General features: G+C 34.5%; 1 protein-coding gene across 1 annotated transcript; it reads left to right on the top strand.

The window, feature by feature from the left end:
* Nucleotides 1-9862: 9862 nt before the first annotated feature.
* On the top strand, nucleotides 9863-12871 carry LOC115925457. Its single transcript, XM_030989339.1, has 5 exons — nucleotides 9863-9969; nucleotides 10168-10278; nucleotides 11086-11196; nucleotides 11395-11514; nucleotides 12749-12871. Exons 1-5 carry the CDS (start codon nucleotides 9892-9894, stop codon nucleotides 12869-12871), a joined length of 543 nt encoding a protein of 180 aa, XP_030845199.1. The 5' UTR covers nucleotides 9863-9891.
* The last annotated feature ends 432 nt before the right edge of the window (nucleotides 12872-13303 follow it).

Genomic DNA, 13303 nt, shown 5'->3' with positions numbered 1-13303 from the left:
GTTTTCCTTTCCTTTTTTACCTTGCAGGAGCACATTGATGTTTATTCCAAAATTTGATTTGAACCAAAAAATATTTTCTATCTCATGCTACGATTTTGAAATGAATACGAATTTTAAAGGAGGCCTTCAGTTAATTTATCTCATTTGATAACTTTTTACTTGTTTTATACATAAACTAAACCGTTCCTCTACAGTCATTGCTTTGAATTTAAAAATATCAGATCATATTATATTTTCCTATTTTCCCCAAATAATGAAAAATATGTCAAAATGGGAATTTTTTTCTTTTCACTTTTATCACATTCTTTATCTTTGGAACTCATTTGGCACAGATACCGACGAATGTTTTGACGTTCCTTGTAAGAATGAAGGAGTTTGCACTGATGGAGACAACACCTTTACTTGTGTCTGTGCTGATGGCTGGACTGGGACTACGTGTGAGGGTAAGCCAAAAAGTCGAATCCGATAACATGCCTATACACACTCTATTAAACAGTTTTTTAGTATTGCAATGACTCCTTGCTCTTAAAAAAAGAGATCAAGGGTGAACATGGAAAGAAATGGAGAAAACATCTAGTAATAGGAATTATTTTCTTTTCACTTTTATTGCATTCTTTATCTTTGGAACTCATTTGGCACAGATACCGACGAATGTTTTGCCGTTCCTTGTAAGAATGAAGGAGTTTGCACTGATGGAGACAACACCTTTACTTGTGTCTGTGCTGATGGCTGGACTGGGACTACGTGTGAAGGTAAGCTAAAAAGTCGAATCCGATAACATGCCTATACACACTCTATTAAACAGTTTTTTAGTATTGCAATGACTCCTTGCTCTTAAAAAAAGAGATCAAGGGTGAACATGGAAAGAAATTGAGAAAACATCTAGTAATGGGAATTATTTTCTTTTTACTTTTATCGCATTCTTTATCTTTTGAACTCATTTGGCACAGATACCGACGAATGTTTTGCCGTTCCTTGTAAGAATGAAGGAGTTTGCACTGATGGAGACAACACCTTTACTTGTGTCTGTGCTGATGGCTGGACTGGGACTACGTGTGAAGGTAAGCTAAAAAGTCGAATCAGAGAACATGCCTATATACACTCTATTAAACAGTTTTTTAGTATTGCAATGCCTCCTTGCTCTTCTTAAAAAAAAATCAAAGGTGAACAAGGAAAGAAACAGAGAAGACATGTAGTAATTGGAGAGGAAAATCTTAGAAGTCTATTTTAAATTGAGAGTAAACAGAAGTAAAAGTACGGCCAAAAGAAGCGAGGGTATCTTAAATGTTGGAGCTGTAATGAGAGAAACTATACTTCTTTTGATTTTAAGTAGACACATGGATAATAAGAGTGCATGGTCATTTAAAGAGCAGTTTTCATATTGTATTTCCCACAACAATCTTTTTAAAATTAGGGGAAGATAAGAGTAGTTAATTTCATCCTAATCATTAAGATTGATCTTTTTTATTTTAGGTGTCTTCAAACTTAGACCTTGCAAAGGACATTCTTTTCTCATCCCAAATGAAAGATGTTATGTTTTCCTTTCCTTTTTTACCTTGCAGGAGCACATTGATGTTTATTCCAAAATTTGATTTGAACCAAAAAATATTTTCTATCTCATGCTACGATTTTGAAATGAATACGAATTTTAAAGGAGGCCTTCAGTTAATTTATCTCATTTGATAACTTTTTAGTTGTTTTATACATAAACTAAACCGTTCCTCTACAGTCATTGCTTTGAATTTAAAAATATCAGATCATATTATATTTTCCTATTTTCCCCCAAATAATGAAAAATCTGTCAAAATGGGAATTTTTTTCTTTTCACTTTTATCACATTCTTTATCTTTGGAACTCATTTGGCACAGATACCGACGAATGTTTTGACGTTCCTTGTAAGAATGAAGGAGTTTGCACTGATGGAGACAACACCTTTACTTGTGTCTGTGCTGATGGCTGGACTGGGACTACGTGTGAGGGTAAGCCAAAAAGTCGAATCCGATAACATGCCTATACACACTCTATTAAACAGTTTTTTAGTATTGCAATGACTCCTTGCTCTTAAAAAAAGAGATCAAGGGTGAACATGGAAAGAAATGGAGAAAACATCTAGTAATAGGAATTATTTTCTTTTCACTTTTATTGCATTCTTTATCTTTGGAACTCATTTGGCACAGATACCGACGAATGTTTTGCCGTTCCTTGTAAGAATGAAGGAGTTTGCACTGATGGAGACAACACCTTTACTTGTGTCTGTGCTGATGGCTGGACTGGGACTACGTGTGAAGGTAAGCTAAAAAGTCGAATCCGATAACATGCCTATACACACTCTATTAAACAGTTTTTTAGTATTGCAATGACTCCTTGCTCTTAAAAAAAGAGATCAAGGGTGAACATGGAAAGAAATTGAGAAAACATCTAGTAATGGGAATTATTTTCTTTTTACTTTTATCGCATTCTTTATCTTTGGAACTCATTTGGCACAGATACCGACGAATGTTTTGCCGTTCCTTGTAAGAATGAAGGAGTTTGCACTGATGGAGACAACACCTTTACTTGTGTCTGTGCTGATGGCTGGACTGGGACTACGTGTGAAGGTAAGCTAAAAAGTCGAATCAGAGAACATGCCTATATACACTCTATTAAACAGTTGTTTAGTATTGCAATGCCTCCTTGCTCTTAAAAAAAGAGATCAAGGGTGAACATGGAAAGAAATGGAGAAAACATCTAGTAATAGGAATTATTTTCTTTTCACTTTTATTGCATTCTTTATCTTTGGAACTCATTTGGCACAGATACCGACGAATGTTTTGCCGTTCCTTGTAAGAATGAAGGAGTTTGCACTGATGGAGACAACACCTTTACTTGTGTCTGTGCTGATGGCTGGACTGGGACTACGTGTGAAGGTAAGCTAAAAAGTCGAATCCGATAACATGCCTATACACACTCTATTAAACAGTTTTTTAGTATTGCAATGACTCCTTGCTCTTAAAAAAAGAGATCAAGGGTGAACATGGAAAGAAATTGAGAAAACATCTAGTAATGGGAATTATTTTCTTTTTACTTTTATCGCATTCTTTATCTTTGGAACTCATTTGGCACAGATACCGACGAATGTTTTGCCGTTCCTTGTAAGAATGAAGGAGTTTGCACTGATGGAGACAACACCTTTACTTGTGTCTGTGCTGATGGCTGGACTGGGACTACGTGTGAAGGTAAGCTAAAAAGTCGAATCAGAGAACATGCCTATATACACTCTATTAAACAGTTGTTTAGTATTGCAATGCCTCCTTGCTCTTAAAAAAAGAGATCAAGGGTGAACATGGAAAGAAATGGAGAAAACATCTAGTAATAGGAATTATTTTCTTTTCACTTTTATTGCATTCTTTATCTTTGGAACTCATTTGGCACAGATACCGACGAATGTTTTGCCGTTCCTTGTAAGAATGAAGGAGTTTGCACTGATGGAGACAACACCTTTACTTGTGTCTGTGCTGATGGCTGGACTGGGACTACGTGTGAAGGTAAGCTAAAAAGTCGAATCCGATAACATGCCTATACACACTCTATTAAACAGTTTTTTAGTATTGCAATGACTCCTTGCTCTTAAAAAAAGAGATCAAGGGTGAACATGGAAAGAAATTGAGAAAACATCTAGTAATGGAAATTATTTTCTTTTTACTTTTATCGCATTCTTTATCTTTTGAACTCATTTGGCACAGATACCGACGAATGTTTTGCCGTTCCTTGTAAGAATGAAGGAGTTTGCACTGATGGAGACAACACCTTTACTTGTGTCTGTGCTGATGGCTGGACTGGGACTACGTGTGAAGGTAAGCTAAAAAGTCGAATCAGAGAACATGCCTATATACACTCTATTAAACAGTTTTTTAGTATTGCAATGCCTCCTTGCTCTTCTTAAAAAAAAATCAAAGGTGAACAAGGAAAGAAACAGAGAAGACATGTAGTAATTGGAGAGGAAAATCTTAGAAGTCTATTTTAAATTGAGAGTAAACAGAAGTAAAAGTACGGCCAAAAGAAGCGAGGGTATCTTAAATGTTGGAGCTGTAATGAGAGAAACTATACTTCTTTTGATTTTAAGTAGACACATGGATAATAAGAGTGCATGGTCATTTAAAGAGCAGTTTTCATATTGTATTTCCCACAACAATCTTTTTAAAATTAGGGGAAGATAAGAGTAGTTAATTTCATCCTAATCATTAAGATTGATCTTTTTTATTTTAGGTGTCTTCAAACTTAGACCTTGCAAAGGACATTCTTTTCTCATCCCAAATGAAAGATGTTATGTTTTCCTTTCCTTTTTTACCTTGCAGGAGCACATTGATGTTTATTCCAAAATTTGATTTGAACCAAAAAATATTTTCTATCTCATGCTACGATTTTGAAATGAATACGAATTTTAAAGGAGGCCTTCAGTTAATTTATCTCATTTGATAACTTTTTAGTTGTTTTATACATAAACTAAACCGTTCCTCTACAGTCATTGCTTTGAATTTAAAAATATCAGATCATATTATATTTTCCTATTTTCCCCCAAATAATGAAAAATCTGTCAAAATGGGAATTTTTTTCTTTTCACTTTTATCACATTCTTTATCTTTGGAACTCATTTGGCACAGATACCGACGAATGTTTTGACGTTCCTTGTAAGAATGAAGGAGTTTGCACTGATGGAGACAACACCTTTACTTGTGTCTGTGCTGATGGCTGGACTGGGACTACGTGTGAGGGTAAGCCAAAAAGTCGAATCCGATAACATGCCTATACACACTCTATTAAACAGTTTTTTAGTATTGCAATGACTCCTTGCTCTTAAAAAAAGAGATCAAGGGTGAACATGGAAAGAAATGGAGAAAACATCTAGTAATAGGAATTATTTTCTTTTCACTTTTATTGCATTCTTTATCTTTGGAACTCATTTGGCACAGATACCGACGAATGTTTTGCCGTTCCTTGTAAGAATGAAGGAGTTTGCACTGATGGAGACAACACCTTTACTTGTGTCTGTGCTGATGGCTGGACTGGGACTACGTGTGAAGGTAAGCTAAAAAGTCGAATCCGATAACATGCCTATACACACTCTATTAAACAGTTTTTTAGTATTGCAATGACTCCTTGCTCTTAAAAAAAGAGATCAAGGGTGAACATGGAAAGAAATTGAGAAAACATCTAGTAATGGGAATTATTTTCTTTTTACTTTTATCGCATTCTTTATCTTTGGAACTCATTTGGCACAGATACCGACGAATGTTTTGCCGTTCCTTGTAAGAATGAAGGAGTTTGCACTGATGGAGACAACACCTTTACTTGTGTCTGTGCTGATGGCTGGACTGGGACTACGTGTGAAGGTAAGCTAAAAAGTCGAATCAGAGAACATGCCTATATACACTCTATTAAACAGTTGTTTAGTATTGCAATGCCTCCTTGCTCTTCTTAAAAAAAATCAAAGGTAAACAAGGAAAGAAACGGAGAAGACATGTAGTAATTGGAGAGGAAAATCTTAGAAGTCTATTTTAAATTGAGAGTAAACAGAAGTAAAAGTACGGCCAAAAGAAGCGAGGGTATCTTAAATGTTGGAGCTGTAATGAGAGAAACTATACTTCTTTTGATTTTAAGTAGACACATGGATAATAAGAGTGCATGGTCATTTAAAGAGCAGTTTTCATATTGTATTTCCCACAACAATCTTTTTAAAATTAGGGGAAGATAAGAGTAGCTAATTTCATCCTAATCATCAAGATTGATCTTTTTTATTTTAGGTGTCTTTAAACTTAGACCTTGCAAAGGACATTCTTTTCTCATCCCAAATGAAAGATGTTATGTTTTCCTTTCCTTTTTTTACCTTGCAGGAGCACATTGATGTTCATTCCAAAATTTGATTTGAACCAAAAAATATTTTCGATCTCATGCTACGATTTTGAAATGAATACGAATTTTAAAGGAGGCCTTCAGTTAATTTATCTCATTTGATAACTTTTTAGTTGTTTTATACATGAACTAAACTGTTCCTCTACAGTCATTGCCTTGAATTTAAAAATATCAGATCATATTATATTTTCCTATTTTCCCCCAAATAATGAAAAATCTGTCAAAATGGGAATTATTTTCTTTTCACTTTTATCACATTCTTTATCTTTGGAACTCATTTGGCACAGATACCGACGAATGTTTTGCCGTTCCTTGTAAGAATGAAGGAGTTTGCACTGATGGAGACAACACCTTTACTTGTGTCTGTGCTGATGGCTGGACGGGGACTACGTGTGAGGGTAAGCTAAAAAGTCGAATCCGATAACATGCCTATACACACTCTATTAAACAGTTTTTTAGTATTGCAATGACTCCTTGCTCTTAAAAAAAGAGATCAAGGGTGAACATGGAAAGAAATTGAGAAAACATCTAGTAATGGGAATTATTTTCTTTTTACTTTTATCGCATTCTTTTTCTTTGGAACTCATTTGGCACAGATACCGACGAATGTTTTGCCGTTCCTTGTAAGAATGAAGGAGTTTGCACTGATGGAGACAACACCTTTACTTGTGTCTGTGCTGATGGCTGGACTGGGACTACGTGTGAAGGTAAGCTTAAAAGTCGAATCAAAGAACATGCCTATATACACTCTATTAAACAGTTTTTAAGTATTGCAATGCCTCCTCGCTCTTCTTAAAAAAAAATCAAAGGTGAACAAGGAAAGAAACGGAGAAGACATGTAGTAATTGGAGAGGAAAATCTTAGAAGCCTATTTTAAATTGAGAGTGAACAGAAGTAAAAGTACGGCCAAAAGAAGCGAGGGTGTCTTAAATGTTGGAGCTGTAATGAGAGAAACTATACTTCTTTTGATTTTAAGTAGACACATGGATAATAAGAGTGCATGGTCATTTAAAGAGCAGTTTTCATATTGTATTTCCCACAACAATCTTTTTAAAATTAGGGGAAGATAAGAGTAGCTAATTTCATCCTAATCATCAAGATTGATCTTTTTTATTTTAGGTGTCTTTAAACTTAGACCTTGCAAAGGACATTCTTTTCTCATCCCAAATGAAAGATGTTATGTTTTCCTTTCCTTTTTTACCTTGCAGGAGCACATTGATGTTTATTCCAAAATTTGATTTGAACCAAAAAATATTTTCTATCTCATGCTACGATTTTGAAATGAATACGAATTTTAAAGGAGGCCTTCAGTTAATTTATCTCATTTGATAACTTTTTAGTTGTTTTATACATGAACTAAACTGTTCCTCTACAGTCATTGCTTTGAATTTAAAAATATGAGATCATATTATATTTTCCTATTTTCCCCCAAATAATGAAAAATCTGTCAAAATGGGAATTATTTTCTTTTCACTTTTATCACATTCTTTATCTTTGGAACTCATTTGGCACAGATACCGACGAATGTTTTGCCGTTCCTTGTAAGAATGAAGGAGTTTGCACTGATGGAGACAACACCTTTACTTGTGTCTGTGCTGATGGCTGGACTGGGACTACGTGTGAAGGTAAGCTTAAAAGTCGAATCAGAGAACATGCCTATATACACTCTATTAAACAGTTTTTTAGTATTGCAATGCCTCATTGCTCTTCTTAAACAAAAATCAAAGGTGAACAAGGAAAGAAACGGAGAAGACATGTAGTAATTGGAGAGGAAAATCTTAGAAGTCTATTTTAAATTGAGAGTAAACAGAAGTAAAAGTACGGCCAAAAGAAGCGAGGGTGTCTGAAATGTTGGAGCTGTAATGAGAGAAACTATACTTCTTTTGATTTTAAGTAGACACATGGATAATAAGAGTGCATGGTCATTTAAAGAGCAGTTTTCATATTGTATTTCCCACAACAATCTTTTTAAAATTAGGGGAAGATAAGAGTAGTTAATTTCATCCTAATTATTAAGATTGATCTTTTTTATTTTAGGTGTCTTCAAACTTAGACCTTGCAAAGGACATTCTTTTCTCATCCCAAATGAAAGATGTTATGTTTTCCTTTCCTTTTTTTACCTTGCAGGAGCACATTGATGTTTATTCCAAAATTTGATTTGAACCAAAAAATATTTTCTATCTCATGCTACGATTTTGAAATGAATACGAATTTTAAAGGAGGCCTTCAGTTAATTTATCTCATTTGATAACTTTTTAGTTGTTTTATACATGAACTAAACCGTTCCTCTACAGTCATTGCTTTGAATTTAAAAATATCAGATCATATTATATTTTCATATTTTCCCCCAAATAATGAAAAATCTGTCAAAATGGGAATTATTTTCTTTTCACTTTCATCACATTCTTTATCTTTGGAACTCATTTGGCACAGATACCGACGAATGTTTTGACGTTCCTTGTAAGAATGAAGGAGTTTGCACTGATGGAGACAACACCTTTACTTGTGTCTGTGCTGATGGCTGGACGGGGACTACGTGTGAGGGTAAGCTAAAAAGTCGAATCCGATAACATGCCTATACACACTCTATTAAACAGTTGTTTAGTATTGCAATGATTCCTTGCTCTTAAAAAAAGAGATCAAGGGTGAACATGGAAAGAAATTGAGAAAACATCTAGTAATGGGAATTATTTTCTTTTTACTTTTATCGCATTCTTTATCTTTGGAACTCATTTGGCACAGATACCGACGAATGTTTTGCCGTTCCTTGTAAGAATGAAGGAGTTTGCACTGATGGAGACAACACCTTTACTTGTGTCTGTGCTGATGGCTGGACTGGGACTACGTGTGAAGGTAAGCTAAAAAGTCGAATCAGAGAACATGCCTATATACACTCTATTAAACAGTTTTTTAGTATTGCAATGCCTCCTTGCTCTTCTTAAACAAAAATCAAAGGTGAACAAGGAAAGAAACGGAGAAGACATGTAGTAATTGGAGAGGAAAATCTTAGAAGTCTATTTTAAATTGAGAGTAAACAGAAGTAAAAGAACGGCCAAAAGAAGCGAGGGTATCTTAAATGTTGGAGCTGTAATGAGAGAAACTATACTTCTTTTGATTTTAAGTAGACACATGGATAATAAGAGTGCATGGTCATTTAAAGAGCAGTTTTCATATTGTATTTCCCACAACAATCTTTTTAAAATTAGGGGAAGATAAGAGTAGCTAATTTCATCCTAATCATCAAGATTGATCTTTTTTATTTTAGGTGTCTTTAAACTTAGACCTTGCAAAGGACATTCTTTTCTCATCCCAAATGAAAGATGTTATGTTTTCCTTTCCTTTTTTACCTTGCAGGAGCACATTGATGTTTATTCCAAAATTTGATTTGAACTAAAAAATATTTTCTATCTCATGCTACGATTTTGAAATGAATACGAATTTTAAAGGAGGCCTTCAGTTAATTTATCTCATTTGATAACTTTTTAGTTGTTTTATACATGAACTAAACTGTTCCTCTACAGTCATTGCTTTGAATTTAAAAATATGAGATCATATTATATTTTCCTATTTTCCCCCAAATAATGAAAAATCTGTCAAAATGGGAATTATTTTCTTTTCACTTTTATCACATTCTTTATCTTTGGAACTCATTTGGCACAGATACCGACGAATGTTTTGCCGTTCCTTGTAAGAATGAAGGAGTTTGCACTGATGGAGAAAACACCTTTACTTGTGTCTGTGCTGATGGCTTGACGGGGACTACGTGTGAGGGTAAGCTAAAAAGTCGAATCCGATAACATGCCTATACACACTCTATTAAACAGTTTTTTAGTATTGCAATGACTCCTTGCTCTTAAAAAAAGAGATCAAGGGTGAACATGGAAAGAAATTGAGAAAACATCTAGTAATGGGAATTATTTTCTTTTTACTTTTATCGCATTCTTTTTCTTTGGAACTCATTTGGCACAGATACCGACGAATGTTTTGCCGTTCCTTGTAAGAATGAAGGAGTTTGCACTGATGGAGACAACACCTTTACTTGTGTCTGTGCTGATGGCTGGACTGGGACTACGTGTGAGGGTAAGCTAAAAAGTCGAATCCGATAACATGCCTATACACACTCTATTAAACAGTTTTTTAGTATTGCAATGACTCCTTGCTCTTAAAAAAAGAGATCAAGGGTGAACATGGAAAGAAATGGAGAAAACATCTAGTAATGGGAATTATTTTCTTTTCACTTTTATCGCATTCTTTATCTTTGGAACTCATTTGGCACAGATACCGACGAATGTTTTGCCGTTCCTTGTAAGAATGAAGGAGTTTGCACTGATGGAGACAACACCTTTACTTGTGTCTGTGCTGATGGCTGGACTGGGACTACGTGTGAAGGTAAGCTAAAAATTCGAATCAGAGAACATGCCTATATACACTCTATTAAACAGTTTTTAAGTATTGCAATGCCTCCTTGCTGTTCTTAAAAAAAAATCAAAGGTGAACAAGGAAAGAAACGGAGAAGACATGTAGTCATTGGAGAGGAAAATCTTAGAAGCCTATTTTAAATTGAGAGTGAACAGAAGTAAAAGTACGGCCAAAAGAAGCGAGGGTGTCTGAAATGTTGGAGCTGTAATGAGAGAAACTATACTTCTTTTGATTTTAAGTAGACACATGGATAATAAGAGTGCATGGTCATTTAAAGAGCAGTTTTCATATTGTATTTCCCACAACAATCTTTTTAAAATTAAGGGAAGATAAGAGTAGTTAATTTAATCCTAATCATTAAGATTGATCTTTCTTATTTTAGGTGTCTTCAAACTTAGACCTTGCAAAGGACATTCTTTTCTCATCCCAAATGAAAGATGTTATGTTTTCCTTTCCTTTTTTACCTTGCAGGAGCACATTGATGTTTATTCCAAAATTTGATTTTAACCAAAAAATATTTTCTATCTCATGCTACGATTTTTAAATGAATACGAATTTTAAAGGAGGCCTTCAGTTAATTTATCTCATTTGATAACTTTTCAGTTGTTTTATACATAAACTAAACTGTTCCTCTACAGTCATTGCTTTAAATTTAAAAATATCATATCATATTATATTTTCCTATTTTCCCCCAAATAATGAAAAATCTGTCAAAATGGGAATTATTTTCTTTTCACTTTTATCACATTCTTTATCTTTGGAACTCATTTGGCACAGATACCGACGAATGTTTTGCCGTTCCTTGTAAGAATGAAGGAGTTTGCACTGATGGAGACAACACCTTTACTTGTGTCTGTGCTGATGGCTGGACTGGGACTACGTGTGAGGGTAAGCTAAAATGTCGAATCCGATAACATGCCTATACACACTCTATTAAACAGTTTTTTAGTATTGCAATGACTCCTTGCTGTTTAAAAAAAAAATCAAGGGTGAACATGGAAAGAAATGGAGAAAACATCTAGTAATGGGAATTATTTTCTTTTCACTTTTATCGCATTCTTTATCTTTGGAACTCATTTGGCACAGATACCGACGAATGTTTTGCCGTTCCTTGTAAGAATGAAGGAGTTTGCACTGATGGAGACAACACCTTTACTTGTGTCTGTGCTGATGGCTGGACTGGGACTACGTGTGAAGGTATCTGACGTTTCTTGCAAAAAAAATCAGTCAACTCTTTTTGACATTGTTTTTTTACCATTATTTGTTATGTAAACATATCAGTTTTCCGTGTATTGTACATTTTCTTAGGGTTTGTGAATTATGTGCTTACATTTTATCCTGTTTCTCAGCAGATATAAGTCAAACCTCTACCAAATTTATAAACGATCTTTGTAAACTATTCAATATTAGGTAGACGAAATTATTTTATTTTATTTTATTGTCTTCAGTTGGTAATGACGTCAAAAATTTGCATATATTTTGATATGCAAATTTCTGCCTCAAAACCTGTCAAAATCACCAGAAAGTTGTATGTTGTCTGCTATTATCATGAAATAAGTTTTCAAACCCCCTAATTTGGTGTAAAATTATTCATTGATATGTTATCTGATGTTTGCTGCAAAAAAAAAATTAGTCAACTCATGTAGACATTGTTTTTTACCATTATTTGTTATGTGTAAACATATCAGTTTTCCGTGTATTGTACATTTTCTTATGGTTTGTGAATTATGTGCTTCCATTTTACCGTTTCTCAGCAGATATATGTCTAACCTCCATCAAATTAATGAACAATTTTAGTAAATCATACAACAACAGGAAGACAAAATTATTTTAATTTATTTTATTGTCTTCAATTATTAATGACGTCATAAATTTGCATATTTTTAATATGCAAATTTCTGTCTCAAAACCTGTCAAAATCACCTAAAAGTTGTATTTTGTCTGCTATTATCATGAAACAAGTTTTCAAACCCCCTAATTTGGTGTAAAATTATTCATTGATATGTTATCTGATGTTTCCTGCAAATTTTGTTCAGTATCAGTCAACTCGTATCCCCCACCCCCCCCCCCCTCTCCCGCATATTACGATTAATACATTCTATAATGTACATTCAATTAAAGTTCCTGTTTAAAAAAACAAAAGCTCAACAAGCAGTATTTCAATTACTATTGGGGCTAGCCTGTTAACATCAAACTAAATCAAATACAGTAATTTACCACATACATCATTGTTTCCTGTTATAGTATCAGCCTGAAGAGGGGGGATCAGAAAAAGCAAATTTTTTCAGCAGTTGGTCATTAATCCCATTATATGCTACAATATAGTTTTGTTGTTTATACAAATGAATAAACAAACGGGGTACAATTTCACGAACTTCAACTGACTTGACACAATGAGCAATGGAAGAAGCATACATCCTCATTCTTGAAGACATTTCAGATGTGCACGGTTAGCATCGGGAGTGCTACCAACTTTTTACCAAGAATCTCAATCGACTGTCAGAGATCTTATCTGATGCCATATACCTTCAACATCCCGTCCACCCAAATCGTCAATTGGTGAAGTCATTCTCAATCCTGATTGTATCTCAGAAAGTACACCAATGTTAGATTTTGGTGGGTGGCAAAATGTTGTAGATGTTGCAAAGAGAGGGGGTGATGAAGACCTACTTTTGAGAATCCTGGAAGTTGATCTGTTTGCTGCAGAAGCAAGAAATCACAAGAACTGTCGGTAGAAATATGTGGCGAACTAAAAGCCAGATTAATGGAGAAGTGGCAAATACGATGAAGTAGCTAAACAGAGAACAACGGAAATAGCCCACAGTTGACCAGATTCCCACTGAGCAAGAGAAGTTTCTGAACCATTTGTTGAGTGGAAATCCATCTCGACCGTCACAAAGAGTAACAAAACTTGTCATATCTCTAGGACAAGAAATATCTAGGGCAGCCACAAATGGAAAGTGGAAAATGTCCAAGCATATACTGGTATGGATGA

The sequence above is a fragment of the Strongylocentrotus purpuratus genome, unplaced genomic scaffold (assembly GCF_000002235.5).
Source record: "Strongylocentrotus purpuratus isolate Spur 01 unplaced genomic scaffold, Spur_5.0 spur5_scaffold_18, whole genome shotgun sequence".
Lineage (NCBI taxonomy): Eukaryota > Metazoa > Echinodermata > Echinoidea > Camarodonta > Strongylocentrotidae > Strongylocentrotus > Strongylocentrotus purpuratus.
This window is presented reverse-complemented; position numbering and strand designations above follow the sequence as displayed.